The sequence below is a fragment of the Drosophila ananassae genome, chromosome 2L (assembly GCF_017639315.1).
Source record: "Drosophila ananassae strain 14024-0371.13 chromosome 2L, ASM1763931v2, whole genome shotgun sequence".
In the NCBI taxonomy this organism is placed as follows: Eukaryota; Metazoa; Arthropoda; class Insecta; order Diptera; family Drosophilidae; genus Drosophila; species Drosophila ananassae.
Window position 1 is genome coordinate 931293 of NC_057927.1, and position 20718 is coordinate 952010.

At 48.2% G+C, this 20718-nt stretch overlaps 1 protein-coding gene across 4 annotated transcripts; it reads right to left on the bottom strand.

Annotated features, from left to right (window-relative positions):
• Positions 1-752: 752 nt before the first annotated feature.
• On the bottom strand, positions 753-15743 carry LOC6500247 (DNA-binding protein RFX2). Of its 4 annotated transcripts, XM_001952913.4 has the most exons (11): positions 15234-15742; positions 10683-11111; positions 10245-10602; positions 4782-4860; positions 4444-4717; positions 4216-4383; positions 3671-4123; positions 3237-3539; positions 2720-3034; positions 2290-2658; positions 753-2223 (listed from the first exon to the last, which is right to left on the bottom strand). In XM_001952913.4, exons 2-11 carry the CDS (start codon positions 10908-10910, stop codon positions 2098-2100), a joined length of 2673 nt encoding a protein of 890 aa, XP_001952948.2. In that variant the 5' UTR covers positions 10911-11111; positions 15234-15742; the 3' UTR covers positions 753-2097. The 4 variants fall into 4 exon arrangements, with proteins under 4 accessions (XP_001952948.2, XP_014766448.1, XP_014766446.1 ...); XM_014910962.3 differs by having other exon boundaries at positions 4216-4717; positions 10245-10593; positions 15234-15743; XM_014910960.3 differs by having other exon boundaries at positions 4216-4717.
• Between the last annotated feature and the right edge of the window lie 4975 nt (positions 15744-20718).

Genomic DNA, 20718 nt, shown 5'->3' on the forward strand with positions numbered 1-20718 from the left:
CATACTTTTTCATAGAGTAGTATGGCCATCTGGGATGTCTATATCTCACAGCTATGCATCCTATCCTTGATGATAGATTTTTTGTCAAATTTCCTGTTGTGATCCCTTTCGAAATGTGCGGTACTGCCAATATGGCCCACTGCGATGTCTATATCTCAGCCAATATACATCGGATCCTTGAGTGGAATACCTTTACCGATTTGTACATTGATTTCCCTTCAATCTGCATCAAACCCTGTGATCGAAATATTTTTTAGATTTTTTGTGAAAATCCTGGTGGAACCCCTTCCGAAATGAGTGGTATGGCATATATGGCCCACTGCGATGTCAATATCTCAGCCAATACACATCCGATCCTTGAGCGGCATACCTTCATCGATTTGTACATCGATTCCCCTTCAATCTTCATCAAAACCTGAGGTCGAAATATTTTTTAGATTTTTTGTCAAAATCCTGGTGGGACCCCTTCCGAAATGATTGGTATGGCCTATATGGCCCACTGCGATGTCTATATCTCAGCCAATATACATCGGATCCTTGAGGTGATTACCTCAATTGATTTGTACATCGAGTCTGTATAAATCTGCATCAAAACCTTTAATCGATGCATTTCCAAAATGAGTGGTACGGGCATATAAGCACACTGTTATGTCTATATGTTGAGTCTAAATGTCTATATCAATAATCGGCTGTTTCTGGAGGCTTTAGTCAATGAATTAAATACATTGTGGGTTGAATTATTGAAAATACAGTTTTTCGTAGACAAATCTTTATTTCACATACATAAATAGTTTCGACGTTTTAAAATTTTTATTTTTAACAACCAATGGAACTTAGATGATACTTAAGCGATTTGCGATTTTTGCAGGACTAGCATCCTATAATGGGGAATAGGGGCCCTCATCGACGAATTGTTGTGCCGGACAGAGCATATATGGATGTATATTTAGGTCAGATGTGTTTGTTGAGGGACTAGACAGTTGGCTAATTCTATATAGTCGACTTAAAAACAGCTCCCTGGCTGTTGTGTACTCCCACCCAAAATGGTGTAAAATACTCTGATACGCGCCTCTGTTAAAATAGTTGCTCCTGGTAATAAAATGATTCCTCACTTACAGTTAAAATATACATATACATTCATGCTCCACATATATATTTAATCTATATAGGTATTGGTAAATTGTATTGTTTCAAAATTGAGTGTTGATCTTTGCACATTTAAGGCCTGTTGTTCACTTAGCTTAGTTTGAGTTTGAGCAGCGTGTTCCATCTTATCGTTAGTTGAGCAAGCTGTTTCGGCGTGAGCTGTGTTTTGTGTGTTCCTCTCGCTATATCCTATATGCTATACTCCCCACACCTGACTAAGGTCCTCCGAGTGCGCGAGTGTTTTCCGTGTGCTTCCCATGCGTCTAGGTGCGCCGTGCGCGGTGCGCTTCATGATGTACCATGTCGTTTTTGTTGAAACCAGACAAAACTGATGCCATCCCCGAACCTATTGTTAAATTTTCGTCACCGTAGTGGACAATAGACAGTAGACAGCTGAGTAGGCGTGTAATCGTAAATTACAATTACTAATGCACATGTACTTAAACTAAAACGTATCCTACGAATACAGATCAGGGCAGGCAAGGTGGGCCAAGAGCCGTTTTGGACAGCTGCTGGCTCCCTGCTTGCTGCTTGCTGGACGGCTCTTCACTTCGATACGGGGGCAGTCCAGGCTCGTGGGTTGCCGAAGAACACTCTTGATCAACTTATTACCCACTAAGATATTTAAAAAAGACCCCTAACTTGGATTACAGTCTCGTAGCTGCGTTAAAAAAGCCTCCTTTCTTCAACATAGTTCCACCAAGAGTGTTTCTACCACCTACGAGCTCCGGATCTTGCCTAAAACTAACCACTAAAATTTCGACTGACTACGATGTGAGTGTTGGAAACTTAGGGCTACAAACTAACACACATGGATAGGGTACGAATACGGTTACGATTATACAACACGGTTCGACTACTAAATGCAGATCTGAAGGTCTGAGACTGACTGACTGGTGATTGGTTACTGATTACTGGTAAGAGCACTCCGTTTCAAGGCCTCACGACGCCTCATTCCTGCTTCAGCCGCTTCGCCTCGTTGCCACCACTGCTTGCCGAACTCGGCGTTGTCTGCTGCTCCGTATCGCTGGTGATGTAGGCGAACTGGCACTCGAACTCAAAGTCCATGTCTTTTTTCTGGAAGAATATGCAACGGGTATTGAGATCTGGAGTTCCAAATGGGGCAGGAAGTCCAAGTCCTACCATTCTTTCACATATAACAGCGATTGCCGTCTTGTGCTGGGCCTCGGCTATTTTGTGCTCCACCAGGTAGAACATGTACTCGTCGAAGAGCAGGCGGATCAGGTGAAAGCTGCCGAAGCTGGAGGCGGAGCGCAGCGTCAGGTCCCGGATGATCATGGAGCTATAGAAGCTCCACTTGAGTAGAAACTGGCGGGCAGCTCGGGCATAGCTCGGCTTCCCAGTATACTCCTCCATGGCTGACTCCACCACACACTGCAGCCAGCTGGCCCATTGCTCTAGAGAGCTCTGCTGTTGCAGGGCGGCTTTAAAATCATTCTCCAGCCGCTGGACCACATCAGGAGCACACTGGCTCACCCAAGCGGCTTGCTCCTTTAGCGAGAAAAGAATCGATTAGCTTGACACTGATTTTTACCAAGACCACTCTACCCACCTGGACATTATGGAAATCCACGCGATTCAGATCGTTGAGCATTTGAGAGATTTGAGCTCCGTTCTGGAGGACGGCTCGGGCGGCCTGCGCCAGGTGATTCAGCGAAGTGTAGCGCCTCAGGGTTTGGCAGAAGGCCGAGACGGCACTGGTCTTGATCTGGACCAGTTGCTCCGGCACACCCATCAAGCTCTCGCACAGCCAGATCTCCAAGTTCTTTGCGAAGTTCCGGATGGCCTGGGTCAGGGCATTGGGAATGGAGCGCAGCACGTCCGGAATGATGACGTCGACCGTATTCTGATAGAACTGATAGTCCACCTGAAGAAAACCACACGATACCTTGTATTAGTTATTGTTCCTATAAAGTGTGTACGCTAAATGAAATAATCTGTTTACGATTCGCTTTAAACTAGGTCTCTTGCCGAACCCTTGTTTTGAAATTCAATAGTTTTCGAATTTGGGAACTAAGCTCAACCTCTCCATCCCCCTCTCTTTGCTCTCAGAGTCCGCCTCCACCCACCTCGCGCACAAACTTCTGCACTTCTGCGCAGTGGCAGAGCAGGTAGAGCTTCGACTTGCTCAAGTACTTCTCCTCCTCGCACTCGTCCAGGTTGTTGTTGTCGCTGGCCCGCCAGAAGTCGCGCAGCAGGAACTCCACGGTGTTGAATTCCAGATTGAGAACGGCGTCCAGGAAGGATTCGCAGTGCTCCCGGTACAGCGCTCGGAATGTGTCCACGTCCTCCAGCGTCAGTTCACTGTTGAAGCTGTGGTTGAGTTCAATGGCTGGAAACGAGGGCAGGGCACTGCTCCCATCGCCGATATACTGGGAATGGATGGACAAAATACATAATAAGTCTCTCAATAATTCAAATAGCTTTCCACCTTTCCTAAAACTGCAAGTTTACATTTTTAAACATCCTAAAGTTAAAGCAAATTTATCTTTTAGGAGCTTACCTGAATGCAGGCCTCGTAGGCCTCCGGCTTGATGGTGTGCTTTTTGACGCCACTGTGTCGGTGTCCTGGACCGCCTAGGCCATTGGGGCCCATTTGTCCGGCGGTGCTGCTACTCACGCTAGCCAATGTGCCGCCGGCGGAACTGGAGCCAGATCCGCCGGAGGACGGCCCGTAGCCAGAGCCGAGCATACTCTTGTCGTCCATCGAATGATGATTCAGCAGGGAGCCAGGCTTGATGCGGATGCCATAGTAGTGGTACTTGGAGTTGCCGCGCGTGCCCAGGCGACGTGTGCGCAGGCCGGAGAACACGGAGCGTATTAGCTTCCCGAAGCTGGCCGCATTCACCGGCTCCAACTTCTGTTCGCTGCAGTGCTGCATGTAGTGGTTGTACAGCGTGCTCCTGGGCAGGCTCACCCCGTCGGCCGTCTCGTAGTTGCGTGACAGCCACTTGATCTGCGAGAGAGGGAACAGGATACATGTAGGTCCACTTTCCAATTGGACGGGCAGGGATGCTGTTGCCATGGCGGCGCTGCCGTTGCACTCACCGTTGCTGAGGCAATCTTGTTGCTGCTGCCGAGCGCACTCTGCTCCGAGTCTGCCGGGGAGTTGCCCCCACCTCCGGTGCCCAGGCTGCCGCCGCTGGCCGAGTGTGTGGTCGTGGTAGAGGTGGGCGTCTGGGGCGTGCTCTGCGCCTCCTGGATGTACGCGACCTCCTGCACCCAGTGGCTCCGATTAGTGATTACCGCATCCTCCCACTCCCGACTCCTACTCACCGTCAGGCTGTGCGGCGAGTCGCCGCGTCCTGTGACCTGCCCCTGCGACTGCGCCTGCTGCGACTGTGCCTGGGTCAGCGAATGGGCGGTGCTGTTCAGCAGCAGGCTCTCCTCCACGGGAACTAGGTACGGCAGCGTCGTGGTGGAGTGGGCCCCGTTCGAGGAGCCGCCTCCGCCCCCGGCGGAGGAGCCAGTCCCATACTGCCCCGTGGTCGAGTAGTAGGCCGTCTGGCCGGTGCCCTGGTAATCGCCCACCGGGCAGAACGGATAGGTCCTGGGAGGGGATACAGAAGGGGATGGTGAAGCTGAGGTCTCTGTTTACCCGAGTGCTTACTCACATTTGCGTCTGACTGGAGTTGCTGTGATACAGCTCAGAGTCCACATATTGCACTTGGTAGTTCTGTTCCTGGCCGGAAACTGAAAGATGAAATAAGTTGTTGTAAGTTTCCGTCGGTATGTTGCTCTTAACTGAATCTGAAATATGGCTCTGAATATATATTTCAAAACGTTTTTCAATATATGCACTGACTTCGAAGAGCCTAAAGGTATATACATATGTGTGGAAGTGAACTCTTGAAAATTTAGGGCAACACCATTTGATAAACTGAGCTTCTAGAGATCCAATAGCTCTTAATAATTCGGTTGACAGGGGTCTCGAGTTCTCCACCTACTCACAATCTACTGAGGACTCTTGAGACTCCTTCCGAGAGCTTGGAATGCTAATAAATACAAATATCCAAACACCAGGACACTCTGCCTAAGCTATTGATATGGCTCGAAATGGAAGAGAATATTTACCACCGCAATAGGACAGGTTATTGTGACGTCGGTGGTGATGGTGGTACATTGTGCTGGTGGCCGATCCCCCGGATAGCACCGAGTTAGTGGCTCCCGCAGCGCACGAGGAGGTGGAGCCCGCGGCCGCACTGGCTCCTCCACTACTGATACCGCTCCCGGAGCAGTTGCTGTAAGAGGCGGCACTGGCTGTGGCTACGAAGGTCTGGTGGTGGTGGTGGTGATGATGGTGGTGCAGCTGCAGCTGGAGCTGGGCAGGGGGCGGTGGCGGCGCGGAGGACGGGTTGGAGGGTCCAGAGGATTGCTTGCAGCGGCACTTCTCCAGGAGGTTCGAGTAGGCCACGGCCGCGGCGGTTCCGGGGCTGATCACGGGCACTGGCGGCGGCGACTCCAGTTGTTGCAGCTGCTGGATTTGCTGGAGCTGCTGGATCTGGGGGTGGTGCTGCTGCGACTGTTGCGGATGGTAGTGGTGGCGCGTCTGGCAGTCAAAGCCGTACCGCGAATGCATTGGTGGCACCTGAACCGGGGAAGCTGCTCAACAGGTCTTAGTGTGATGCACTCCGAACAGGGTGAAGTGGAGATTCTGGCGAGAACTGTCACTGTCCCTCAAATAACCGAGCATGTTAGGTGGTAGGATCTGATTGGGGGATAATGTCTGGAGGCTTCCAATTTAATATATTTCACAAAAAAGTGTCCAGAAAGGAGAAACCGAAACTACACCGTCGAAATATTGTAGTCAGGACTTCGGAGGACAAGAAATCATATCCTTCGGATGGTTTTTGCTAAGGACTTGTTGCTGGTCTGGCCGAAACAATTTGAAAATTGGCCAAAATCAAAGGTACTCCAATAGGGTAAATGTGATCCAGGTTCTGCCTCAAGATCTGCGACCATTTTCGAAGGTCCTTCGAAGTGAATTTCCAATCCCTGTAGTTTTGAGATACTCCAATAATAAATCCGGGTCCCAACCGTCGATGGCAATATTCAAATTGGGTTGTCCTGTTTCCCACAATCCTTCTAATCCAGAGGAGATGCGAACCAGCCTCCTTGCTGTTGTTGTGGCAACTGCGTCCAGTAACTGAGTCCTCTTACTTGGAAATCGAAAGTGAAGTCCTCGTTTTCTTTTCCACCTGACCTCTTCTTCCGGCCTGGGTGGTGCTTGGTGGGATGCTGCGGATGGAATCGACCGAATGGATTCTGGATGGCAATGGTAACGGTAACCGTAATGGTAACGGCAACGGTAAACGGTAAACGGTAGTAGTAACGGCAAAGATAGCGGCACCGGTAGTGGTAACGATGGCGGTGGAGCAACCTGTGTGCGTGCGAACGGTAGAATTACAACTGAATCCAAAATCAAATGTTATCCTAGCAATATGCCTCCGAAAATAATGATGATGATGGCGATGATGGCGAAACGACGACGACGGCGGCGCAGCAACGAATTAAATTACAACAACGGTGACTCGGTGGTTGCTGGGTTGGGTTTCAGGTGGCTGGGTTTTGGTGGGTTGGGGGGTGGCTGGATGGCTGGATGACTGGATGGCTGTAAGGCTGTGCTGTGGGTGGTTGCTATTATGATCCGTGTGTGCCCGTAGCGCGTAATCCAACCCAGACCCTTGAACACAGGTATCTTTTTTTCCGTTTGTGTTCTCCGGGCGGTGTGGAGGCCCTGGCTAATTCCGGGCTCAAAGTCGCATTTTCTGGGATCTGCACAAGTGGTGGTGTTGTCGAGCTTGCGAGTCGCCCGAGAAGGATGCCAGGGGGATGCTGGCAATGCCGGGCCGGAGCGGGACGGCAACAGGGCGACGCAGGGTGTCAAGGCGACGCCTCTCAGCCAATCCCGCTCCACTTCCGGTTGCTAGGCAGCCTCTCTCTCTTGCTCTGGCTTCTCTCGCAGCCCGCTCGGCGCTCTGCCTGTCGCTCTCTCGCTCTGGCCCAGCAACCCTGTGGTCCTGCAGGATGCTGGGTGCTGGCTCTGTATCCTGGCCAACCAAATCGCTTGCTGGCAGTCCTTCAAAAATCAGAATGGCAATGTGGGTGTTTCCAGGGGCGGACTTGGGGTGACTTGCCGGGGAGGTGGGGCAGCACTTGGGGCGGGGGAAGCGCCCGCCAGGAATGGCGTGCCATGCATGGAATTTTTCCATATTCATCCTCGTGGTCAGGACCCGCATTTCTCTTAGTTTTTCGGGGCTTTCAGGCACTGCCCCGGTGCCTTTCTGCCGTTCTTGTCGACAGGACATATTTCAGATATTAATTTTGCCCTTTGCCGAGGACCTCCTGGGCGAGTGTGTGTCCTGGAGTCTCTGCGGTCAGCTCTGTGGGATACAACACCCACCGCACAACCCCGCCCCACCCCGCTCAGCGACCCTCGCCCCCAACTTGTCCTCTGACGCTGCTAACTGTAAATATTAACAGGTGCCCCTTGGGCCAAAACGCAGCAATTTGCAAGCGGTAAGTGGTGAGCAGTGGGCGGGCAGGAGGCAAAGTGCAGGTGGAAGAGGTCCTGACATTTGTCCTCTAAAGTTTTAGTCACAGAACTTTTGAGGGTCGCCTAAGTGGACCGCACTTCGCCAAAACATTTTGGCTCTCAATGGCTTTGGCTTTTCAGTTCAGTGCTGTTTGGCAAATGAAATGCTTAAGGAATGCACCAGACTTGACTTGGCAAATTGAAGATGAGGTGTAAAATAATTAAGGGGGGATTTCCCATCAAATAACTTAAGTGCGAACAATTTAATAACTCTAATTTACAGATTACTAACTTTTATAGGGACAAAATTATGAGGTTTTAATATAGCATTTCGATTTTAGAATATATTAAAATGAAAGAAGCCTTAGTCTTCAATGCTAGCCAGTCTAAAGGACCTCAACTACTTCCACCAATAGAAAAAAAACCAATGAAGTGGCGCATCATCTTGATAGAGAAGTCTCTTTAGATGTTCACTCAATATATTGAAAAGTTGAAAAGGTTTATTGCAATATCCACTCCGGCGCAATCTGCGCCACTTGGCTGAATTCTCAGCTTTACTCCACATGCACAGGAGCGAAAGGAGCAAAGCACAAATTGCCAGGATAACGATAGCAGCTGAGTGCGGGATAAGCGGAGCAAGGAGGTGGCACAACTGGCTTATCCTGCATCTGCTAAAATGTCAACAAACAATTAACCTTTGAGGGAAAGCCGGACACTGAGGGCGGGGACGAGCAGGGGTCAGAGTTCAGGCCAGAGGTGAGTCCTTTGTAGAGCTTCATGCCGCGATTTCCGCTGCCAGATAGCCCCGCTTCGCTTTGAGGAATAAATTCTAAGTGCTTATCTAGATTGGCCCGTGGAAATCAAAATAATAAACTTTTGTGCTGGCACAATTAAAAGAGAAGCCCGGCATGTGCGCCAGTTCCCTAACTAACTCAGTCCGGGATCTCCAGGAGCTCCTCCCACCCACTTCCCAATCATCCAACCACTTCAACTGGTACGGATTCCCGGACGCTTTTGTACTTTCTATTTTTAGTTGCTGTCGTTATTAAATGTTAAGCTCGTCGTCTTCTGCCTCGTCGACTCGATGAGCACCCGGCACAAATCCGTATCAATTGAAAAATACAATACAACATATTCGAGGAAGGTGGGATACACACACACACAGTCCTTTTGCTCCTTTCCCTTTCCAATTCCGTCAAATAACACGGCGAGACCCCGATGCTCTTCCGCCAAAGATATGAAAGAGATTCCGCATCAATTGCAATTGGTAATCAGTGCACTGCGAGAAATCAGACAAAGGATATTACAAATTATGGAGATAATTTATGGGCTAGTTATTTCCATTTCTCTCACTGAGCTCGGAGCTCGTAAGCCCCGTATCAGGAACGGAGATATTAGCTGACAGCGGGCGGTTATTAGCGAGTCGTCGACTCATCCACGTGGGCAGCGGCCTCACCCCACCCCTTCCAGCATCAGGATCAGGATCAGGCCCCTTCCCGTGTGAAGCCCTCTCAATTTGTTGTGATTACCCGATGTTGCCATTCGGACAGGACGCAGGATGTTTATCCCCGCTCTGGTTCGGTGGTGGTAATTTGTGCTAATAAAATCAAGTACGTCGGCAAACATGCGCCGACCCTTTTCCGATTCCATCGAGATAGTTGTGCGGGAAGTGTAATCTCGATTAATTCATTGTGCGGCGCTCGAGTGGAATATAATAATCATGTGTCTACCCACCACTTCCGAAGGAAGGACATCACTCCCAGCTGCACTTTGCCTCTTTGTTGCTTTTTGTTTAGCACGTGCCTCGTCGCGCCGTGTCGTGTATCCTGTGGACAGGTATCTTGTATCTATTATCCTCCGCAGGGTGCAGGCCCATCCGTCTGTCTAACCACCCATCCATCCGCCCATCCACTCATTCATCCCGCAACTAGGCCCAGTTCGCTTTCCCAATTAAGTCGCTTTAATTGTGATATCAGCCAAACGTTTAAAACGCGCCGGATTTTAAGCTGGTCCGGGCCCGGATTCTGGTCCTGTTTCCAGTCAGCTCCTGCCTATCCGCCGCCCTCCCTCTGCCCAGGGACATGTTGATCCTGTCATTATGTTTGTTTACAAAGCCGCGACTTTTGCTGTTTGCAGTTTGTTGTTTTCCGCGCTGCCCCTTTCCCCTGGTACCGGTTTCCACTTTGATTTTCCCAACCGCGGCTCCTGCAAACAGGATTCCACGCCGGATTTCCCGCTCGTCGCTTTCACCCGGAATAAATGCGCGGCATACGCTTTTTTGCGGCTCTGCAGTTTTTGCGCTCATTAAAAAAGTAGCATCCGAAAGTCGAGATTGATTTTTATCCATCTGTTTTCGCACATCAGGGTTTTGTTTTCGGAACCGATAGATAAGCACCAGTATCCGATTTACGCCGGATAGCTGATTACGGTTGTTTTTTTTTAGGGATTTTTACCAATTTAAGCGAGGGTATCTGAGTTCTAACTCTTAATATTCAAAGTTTTAAGGATAGAGATTTAAGGATCTATCTTTTCGGAAACTCACCAGTTACTGTGATGAAGGGCGTTCCATCGTCGTCCTCGGTGGCCTGCACCACGGTCACCTGGCCGCTGGCCACCTGCTGGGCCAGGTCCACCCCGTCCTTTAAGGCACTCAGGTCGTCCATGCTGTGGATGGGGATCGAATGGGTCACTGTGGTGCCGTTGGGCTCCGTGGTGGTTATCGTTCCGATGGCGTCGCTGGTGCTGTTCACCACATGTCCGTGGAGGTGGCCCTCGCTGCTGGAATCCCCGGCGTCCATGGGCAGGACCACGCTGATCACCTCCAGCTGCTCGCTGCCGTTGACCGTTCCCGCTCCCGGGTCGTCGTCGTCCCCTAGTTTCTTCTGCAGGAGCTGGCAGTTCTTAACGGGAATAGAAGATGGGCGAGCCATTCATTAGGGAAATCATTGGAGCGATTGAAGCAAACCCCACGAAGCCTCACCTGCGTCATAACATCCTCCAGGGTGGCCGCGACGACGACTCCATCCTCCGTGCAAAACTCAAACTCCTCGGTGGGCGCCGGCGAGTCGGAGGTGTTCGCGGCGGAGGCGCTCTCCACCTCGACAGTCAGCTGCTCCTCCGCAAGGTCCTCGGGCGGAGAGGTGGCATCCACGATGGCGGAGCGCGTCGAGATGATGAATTGGCGCTGCGGGGCCAGGCGTGTGGTCATTGGTTTGTGGTGTGGTCGGGTGCGTGGAGGAGGAAATCCTTTTCAGGTCGTTCTGCACCTTCGGTGCTCTAAATTCGATGACTAGTAAGCTCGCTGTCCCTACTCCTATCCCCTACTACTAAGTTTCTGTCTCTCTTCCAAGAGATAAGGCAATGGCGGTGTTTAGGTTTCCTTCTGGTTCAAGGACTCTACTTCCGGTAGCTGGAAAAAGTAAGGGATCTAATTAAATGGTTCAATTAGCGTATTGGTATTGTGTTGATTGGAATATTTTTTGGGAATTAAAGTACCTGGCTACTTGGGATAGACTTGCCATCCCAGCTAGCCCATATATATATGGAAGGATAATGAACCTTCAATAAAATGCAATATCCTCCTTCTGAGGAATGCTGCAAAGGAAAGTGAAATTTCTCAAAAATTCGCCTAGGCATGTCGGCAATCAAAGAGCAGGTCTTCAATAATAGGGAGGCGTTTGGTCGCCCACTCCACCTGCCACCCCTCCCAGCAAACCACCCACACCCTCCACTGGGTCCTTTGTCGCTCCCAGGTGGTGCGGTGGCGGCGACGGTGGTGGTGGTGGATTTCTGCTGCTTCCGCTAGGGCGTTGCTATGAAATTAAACTTTTCGCAGGTATTTCTTCTTGCTTTGATTTCCTCATTGCTTTGTTCTCCTCGCAGCAGCAGAAACATAAAAATATCTATATATATATATATATGTATATGTATATGGATGTATGAGGAGTTGTATGCGAAGGATGTCTATTGTGTACTACGACGTATTTTTTCGGGCGGCCATTTTGTAATTTCCCCAAGTGCCGCGGCACTTCTGGGCGGGCATCTTGGAGGCACTCCATACGAAAAATACTGAACGGAGGACAGATATTAAAGAAACATAATAAAGGGGCTCGAACTCACTTCTCCAAAATGAATATTTGATGGAAATCTGTTTTTAATTACCAAAACACAACTTATACAAAAGAAAATGTTAGCAGGATGCCTAAATCCTGGCCTGAGGCTGCTACTATTCAAGTTTAATTATCCTTAGTGAGAGATTACAGCTTGGGGGAAGTGTTCGCGAATGCGATTCTCCTCTACTTACATAATCCCCCATCGGGATATTCCATTCCTGGGTTTTCGGCCCACGGCTACTACGCCTCTGCCCATTTAGTTTAAAGTGAATTCAAAGTAAGGCACATTAGTGTCGAGGAAGGACTTTCTTCATTGGCACAACTTTACGATAAACAAAATGTCAGTCTTGTTATCCTTAAGCAGGAATATTAATAAATATAATTGCACTTAAACGGTTGAGTCAATATTAAAATGGAAGTTAGGTGTGAGACAAGGCCATAGTCTCCCAAAATCAGTCGAATAATTCGCTGGCTTGTTTGAGATACACTGCCTCTGACTTTCACACTTGCTGGGCCCTTCTGCACTTGCCACATGCACTTGTTCTCAGGGCAACCGGCTAGAGGTAAATAAGTTATGGAGTCCTGGAGTGCCAGACGGGACCACAGAGGAATCGAACAGGACATTGGCCAGGGGGTGAGGAGCACAGGACCCCTGGGAAAGCGCGGACAGAAGCAACGACCCGGCGTACGTCACTCCTAGTCTGGAGTTGCGCTTCAAGTTTTGTTTATAAACAATAAACGACGCCGAGACAGGGGAGTCGGGGGCGTGGCAAGGTGTGGCGAGGTGGGGGCCGGGAAAGGATGGTAATGCGTTGCCCGGACGGAAGCTCAAAGTGCCTGCGCCGGGACTTTCAGTGCACAAATCAAACCAAACGAATCGAAACGAATCGCCGAGCGAGGGAGCGAGCTCATAAATTTGACGCGTGAAAAGTGCAGTCTCGGAGTAGTCGGCTAGTCGAGGGAAGTTTCCTAGTCACGACACCCACACGCCACCACGGCACTGTTCTTGTTTACTGTTTACACCTGTACAGTATGCACCTGCACAGTGCCCACCCACCCACACACACACCCCCTCTCAACTCTCAACTCTCAAAGGGAAATAAATCACTAAGGACGCGCAACGCCGAAATATCGATCAAATAAATTTTCGGGATATTTTCGCCAGCTCTCTCTTGGCTTTTCATAGCTTTTCACCGACTTTTCACTCTCTCGCTGGGTGAGGATTTTCCATAATGTAGTTACCGTTATGTATGCACTGGGGCTATATCCTGCTGGCTATTCCAACTGCGGTCGGTCTGTTTTGTTCGAGCGTGAACATGCAACTACCAAAGCGGGGAAAACTTTTTAGCCATCCGCGGCCAGGAAACACTGTGCACTGTGAACTGTGAACCGAGAAGGCTGGGAGCAGTTTTGAGCCGGAGCAGCAGCGCGAACCAAAATGAAGTGAGCACTGAGCAGGCTGGCAATGACAATGGCCAACAGGGGGTTGATAGTTTATAGTTTGGTAATAGGCAGTTGGCCAAATGCACTCTGAATGGCTGCAGAGCTGCTTGGGCCTGCAGCCGCTGCAGCCACTTGCCGTTGGAAGGACCTTCTGGCAGGAGGGTGGCTCATTTGAATACCAATCGCATTCGGTGCGTGCTAGAGCCTATGTTCTCAGGACTTTTTTTCTCAGCACTCAGCAGGATACGATTTCTTAAACTGGTTCCTATCCTATGGAGGGTTTAGTATTTACAGCTTTGATGTATTCAATATTAGAATGATTTTGGCCGTTTTCTGCTAACCACATGTAGCCACAAACCATGTTCTCAATTTGGCCTCTACCATAACATTAAATCCGACTGTACCCCTCCGAAAATATATTGTTACAAAGTAAATTATTCAACCTCAAAGGGGTAGCAGTGTGGGTGCTGCACTTTCGGCCAGTTTATGCCATTGACCCCCTTTCAAATGCCAACCCGCCCGTCGGCAGCTGCGTTGGCATAGGGACCGTGGAAAGCGGGGGCTAGGGTGGGCGACCCAAGCTCAGACAGCGTGACGCTTTCTTTTCCTATTTTGAAAACGCACATTCAGCTAATAGCTGCAGCAGGTCCGCCTTTGGCCACAACATGTGTGCGGCACAGGACTCACAACTGGTGCCAGGACACACAAATTACGGCCAAGGTGCAGATGTGAAAAGCGGATGCCTGTTGGTTGATGCATTATGCATTTTTTGATGGTTTATCAGGGAGGTTTATGAATGTTTACTTATGGAGTTGGAAGGCTTACACCTTTATAGGAAAAGTAATCCCTGTAGGGGAACTCGGGGAACTGGGAACCTATTGTAGATTACCTAAACTTTCCCACATCTAACCATCAAATTAAGGCCATTTTTGCTGCTCGATTTCCACCTTTTGGAATGGAAAATTCCGCCTTTCCTGTTCCAGTTGGAACTGATGGCCAAATTGACATTCATTTGCCGGGACAGGACTCATCAAACGAAGATGATGAATGTAATATGGCACTCGCTCACTGGGCGTGCGGCATGTGCCTGTGTGTCCCGCCCCGTCCTCCAACCGCGCCCGTGTCCTAGCCCTTCTCCTTCTCCCTCACCCTTCCCGCTTCCTATTCCCATCCCACGTCTATTTTCGAGACGAAGACGCCGGCAGTGAAGCAGGACACGTTGCGAGGCAGCAAAGCGGAAATGCACGGGAGGATGGCTGTACACTGAACTGCGTATTTTGTAAGTTTTGAAAACAATTCTTCTTGTATTTGTTCTTCAATTTAAAAAGTTTTGATTCGTAAAAACAAAGTCTTAAATTCTAAATAAAAATAAAATATATTCATTTTTAATACTGCCTTATAGCATTTCTGTTTTTAAGCTCGATTTAATTTTCTCAGTGCACCTGGAGTTGTAGATGGACGGTTTACACCTGGCGCTAGGACTCGCTGTAATGTGCAACCGGCCATGGCACACTCCATATGGAATGGTGAGCGGGCCGAGGCGGAGGCGGGGGCAAGGACAACTGGCGGGGGTGCAGGATCAAGGGGATGACTGACAGCCGGGCTTGTTGGTAGATTCGACGGATTGCTTGGACTGCCGCCGCAAGGACTCGACTTAATTGTCTTTAAATGGAAACACAACTCCGAGGCCGGGACCGAGGCCCAAGAGCCTGGGAAAAGGCGCAAATGAAAATGCGGAAAACCCGCTGCCTGACTGGCTCGCTGACTGACTAGCTGGTTGGGTAATTTTCTCATTTTCTCGTTCAATGAAAATTCTGGCTGGCTGGAAATGAGAAAACTTTCGTACGCTTTTGATCTTTTTGACTTTGCTTTTTAAAAGTTTTTTTTTTAGCTGGTAATTGGCTGGCCCAGAGGGGGTGGTGGCAGGCTCTTAAGCTAGATTCTAGAAGCATGTAATCTCGGAATCTAGAACTTACCATTAGAGTGGAGGAGCTCGGCTCCTGGAAATCCCCCGGTTAGCGGCGCATTTTCCGGAGTCGAAAGCAGAGCCTCTTCTTTGGTTTGTTTTCGCTGTTGGGGTCCTTGCGATGGGAGAGGTATTCCTATTTTCCTGATGACAATGGTGGGGTTTTCCAACTGGAGATTACGGCGCAGTAACGGGACCGGAAGGAAGTGTAAGGAAACGTAACGTAACTTGTTGTGTTTGGGCTTTTTTTCGTTGCCTGGCAACCAATCGGTTCGCTGACATTTTCCGGCCCCAAAAAATAGGGACTGCCTTTACCGATGCTCACTCCTCGCGAGCCCCCTCTTGCTCCTGGCTCACAGCTCTCGGTTGGAACACTCCCAGACCGGAATCCTTTTGATTTCCCTGTTAAATATTGCACTTTAAATGGTAAAAACAAAAAAATAATAATTCTTTGCAGCCAGCAGCTGGCCACAGTGTTGTATAGGGCCACTTCTGCTCGAGGCTGGCAACACCAACAGCTGATGACGCTTAGTGCTGGTAAATGCCCGCAGCCTGTTTAGGCCATTTTCATTTACAATGGCGGTAAATTCAAATGGCTTACTCAAGATATTTATTAGTTTTCGCCTATTAAGAACAACTTTCACGTACTTCACGCTCAGTGTCAGTTATGGCTAATAGATTCGCATTGCATTTTTCCGCCTTCGTCGAAAACGTGACCAATTTGTTGCGCATTCCCCGCTAATTAATTTGTTGCGAATTTCATTTTAACACTTTTCCATAATTACAACAATCTATTGACAGGAATAAAGCAATAAAAGTGGCTGGTTGCCCCTTACGTTGCTTGTTTACTATTTTTCTCGTTTTGTCTTGCCTTTGCTCGGTTTAATTACCTGGGCAAGGCACTCGGGTAGCTCAGGTGAGCGAAGTGCACACGTGTTGCACATTAGCGCAGCTAGCAGTCAGCTAGCCATAACCTGGAATTTATTGCACTGCTCTCGGATTGGGTTTTGTTTTGGTTTCCCTTGTGATTCTATTTAAGTTTTGTTTTGCCTTTCTGCGTTGCAGAGTAGCAGGGGGGAAGCTGTTCATGATTTTCCCATACATGTGTCAAGTCCAGTGCCTTTCAAAACCATGCAATTCAAGTCATCAGGCAGCTAGGCCCCCACTCCCCCATACACTATCAGAAAAAGTCATTCACAAAAATTCCTAATAGCACATTCCTTTTCATATTTTCCTATTTTGCGAACAACATGTATTTCCGGCGGACAACTTAATCCTGAGACTACGAATTCTTCAAAAGATAGTGCTGAAGAATTTGGGGGATTCCCTGACAGGATTTCCTCGACAGGTGTCCATCAAAGGAAATGAGTCTCGAAGTGACTCGCATTTCCATACTGGCAGATAATATTTATCTGAATTTGTCTTTTTCAAATGCCAAGATTGATATTCAGCTCTGGGATCGAAAAACCACAAATATTTTTTCAAGTGAGGCGGACTCAAACACGCGTACCCATACAATTGCCTTGTGGTGACCCACACCGGGCGGAGACACCAGATATAGAGGGGGCGGGCCGGAGGTGGGATAAGCAGACAGAGACAGGCGCCCAGCACGTTTGTTACGTGGCTGACAGCCGTTTGCCGGAGGGCGAGAGCCGAGAACTGCGTCAAAGTCAGTTTTCAATGGCATTCTAGCCACCCACGTGCATGTAACCAGCTCGCAAGCACACTCGCCTGCAACAGCCCACATGGGGTAGCTGAAGCATCTATTGCATGCCTGGTGTCTTTGTTCTTCGGGCTTATCAGCCGCGAAACGGCCTCCATGGCGTATGCGTAACGTGCTAAGCCTCTCGCCGTTGCATCACAGAAGACGTGAGAGGACTAACGTGGAAGCCGGGAACGGAAAAAATGACAGGCTCAGCAGACTGGACGGCGAGACATTGGCTTAGTCCAATTTTTAGCACACACGATTTGACAGAAGGCGGGCTGGGGTTGACCTGCCCCTTCCACCCAAGGGCCAGCGTAACCGCCAAGCCACCTACCTGGGGAGGCCCGGGTGTGTATCACATGCAAATTCAATTAATGCAATTCCATTAAAGCCGGCAATTGTGCACATATCTCTGGCGGGGTGGGGCGCATATCATTAGCGCCACTTCCTCCACGGGCCGAAGCCAGGCTTGGCAACAAAGCAAGGGGCCTTATTTCATTTATACCTAGTTTTAGGTGGTAAGGGCTAACTATACAACTTGTTTCCTCCATGAATATTACAATTAAACAGTACCTGGTGCTTTACTGTGGTGACAAGGTCCGCGAAGTTACTGGCGGCGTCACCTTGTCGCTGCGGCTATTTGCATTTTCGTTCGACTGGCTTGCTGGGAGTCCAATAGGAAATTCAAAACCCGCCTCTGCTGGATTTATCAGCCACAGCAGAAACGGCAGTGCTCGCATGCAAAACGTGTAACAATTTGTCGGCTTTACATAAGCAGCGCTGGGCAGAAATAGAACTCGTAACCGAAACCGTAAACAAACGCGAAATCAATTAAAGGCGAATGGAATTCATCGAAAGCTGCTTTGGTAAGTAGAAAAGGGGGCTCCAATCTAAGTGCATACATACAAGTATATGGATTATGACTCTTACTGGGAGGGTGGCTTAATAATAATATGATTACATCTCATGGGAACCCCATTGGGGTTCTGATATTTTGATAGACTTTTACACCGATCTACCCAAAAATATGGACTATCAGTCCATAATAGGACTCCAAAGAACCTCTCTATAAAAAGGTTGTTTTAATAATAACCGGATTACTCGTCTTGTGTGTTCTAATAATATTTTATTACTCTATTATTCACGTAACTTAAGCTTCTGTTTGTGGGAGATTATTTTTATTTGGTAGTCTGACTTTTATTACATTTTATATCTAAATCCAATTGTTGTTCTCGACTTGCCCCATTCAGCGCCCCACCTGGGGACTGGGCACTGGGCACTGGGAACTGGGAGCTAGGGAATTTTCTGATAGAGTATCACTTTCATGCGCGAGTGTACCCATTCGAGACTAATTAATGCAGGCACTGTACGCCGTACATGCATTTATTCCATGACTCGCCGGCAAAATGTCTATATGGGAGTGTGTCTCTATATGCGAGAATAAAGTCGTTTCTTTTTGTTTTTTATTTGTCCAGCTGGGAGCGCACGTGTCGTTGCCCCTGTCACTGTCCCTGTCCCTGGGCTATGGGGCTTTTTATAAACATTTCTCGAGATTTCTAATCTACATAACAACAACCTAACAACCAAAGCAACAACATCGAGATAGAAATATCAGCAGCAGCGCCAACAATCGCAATTTGTGTTCCAATATAGTATATAATGGCTCTCAGACCCGTTCCACTCGAATCTGCTGTTTCGGTTTAATTTCAGATTATTTTCGCTTTTATTTCTATTTTTTATTGAGCTTGTTCACTTCTTATCAGTCGATGGTGTGTGTACTTATTACCAGTATTGTTATTTCTCACTTTATTATTTTTGATTTCACCTCGACTTTGAAATTGAAATTTCGCCAGCCGATAAGCCCATTTCTACTGTTTGCCGTCAATTTTATGTGGCTTGAATTCCTAGTACTATTTTTGTGTTGCTTCTGCTGTGGAAGTCGGCTTTCTTTCCCCCCCCAGGCACTTAAGATAAATAAGGATTATCTGGCGCACGCCCTTTCTCATTTCGATTAGCCCTTTGCCGGTCTGCTGATCCCCACAATGTCACTGCGTCTTCCTAATTGAATTGAAGTGAACTAAAGGTGCCAATTCATAAGCTGGTGTGAGTGCCTGCGTACTGGCAACTGGTTTGTAAAGGCCAGGTTTGTAGAGGCCAGGGCTACTCATCAGAGTTTGGGGCTTAGTTTTAGTTTCTATGAAAAATATGTGAAATGTTTGACCTTTTATGAGCTCCCTATTTTTTGGTATTTCCAAACAATATTACTTTCGTTGTCATCCACTTTATGAACACCTTATTCTAATTGAAAATATTTTCAGGAACTTAGAGTCTGAAACATCACTGATCGAACCCATATCTCTGTCAATTTATGTCACGCCCTTAACTTTTCGATTGCTTCCATTCCCAATCAAAACCTTGCAAAATTAAATCTTACTTAATTTTCTGATTCATAAACTGTGATTCATTATTGGTTGATAAGTTTTTAAATCGATATTGAAATGGTCAAGTTATTGAAATGGACTATATTCCCATATCTTACCATCATATCCCCAAGTGATTCAACAATATCTCTTTGAATAAAACCCAGAACTATCCAAAATTCGGTTTATTTTTAGTGTTTGTTTATGTTTTTCCATTTTACATTCAATCGCCCATATGGACAAAAGTTACTCCCAAATAGCTGGTGGACTCCAGCAGCTACTTTCGTGATTGCATTCCAGCCATGCAGCCCAGCGGGTGGGGCCGGTATTCAGTAAACAGAAGTCCAGAAGCAGCGCCGATAAGCCGGATGGGAGGGTGCAGAGGCTACTGGAGAATGAAAACAACACCGCCAGTAAGTGGGGCCTGTCATGCTGCGTCTTCGTCTTCAGCTCGGCGCTGTTTGCACTGCATTGTTGAAGGTAAACTTTCCCTTGCCACGGCACTGCACCCCGGCGATGATGGCACTGATGTATGTGGTTTCGTGGAAATTCACCGGCCCTCGTAACGCTTCTCGATTAGCAACACGTGACCGTAAAAACGTCGGGGCATGTGAGTAAGTCAATATATTACAACTTCGATAAGAGTACATGAGCAGCACATGAGTAACTCGGAAAGTAGAGCTAGTTTTCGAGCCTCTGTGCCTTTTCACGTGCCCTCAACAGGGCCCACGGGGCGTATGTGTAATATCCGCTCGAATCGGGGCGTATACGTAACGTCGTGCAATGCGATGCCCGATACACGTGCCCGTTGCAATTAAACTGACAGATCGGCAAACGCCGAAACCAAAACAAAAACAGCCCCACCTCTTATGCAAGCCTCCAGTGCCCAATTGGACACGTTTATGTCATTCGTCATCATGGATCACCGATCTCGGATTACGGATTACGGCTGCGGCTTACGGCGTGCGTGACAGTGTGTTAGTGTGACCTTTAGGGCGGCTAAAAATAGCCACAATAGCCATTTAAACACAATCAAAATACTGAAAACCCCAGCACAAAGAAATACAGTGGAAATTCCTCCAAGAGTATGTATTTATTTAGCTGGATGAGCTTTTAATTTATAATATATTTTCGTACAACGGCTCCGAGTCGGATATGGGGATTCTGGGATTGTGCCTTATTAATAGATTATACCAACAATAATTTTACTATTTGTTAGTTAGTTGAGCTTTGGAATGCCGACTGTAAAATCAAAGGCGACTTGAACACAAGCAGCGTTTCGTTAATGCGAAAACATTTCAACAACACGTGACCAACAACAAACTGAATGCCACATCGGGGAATAGCTGACATGCTCGGCTCGCGTGAGA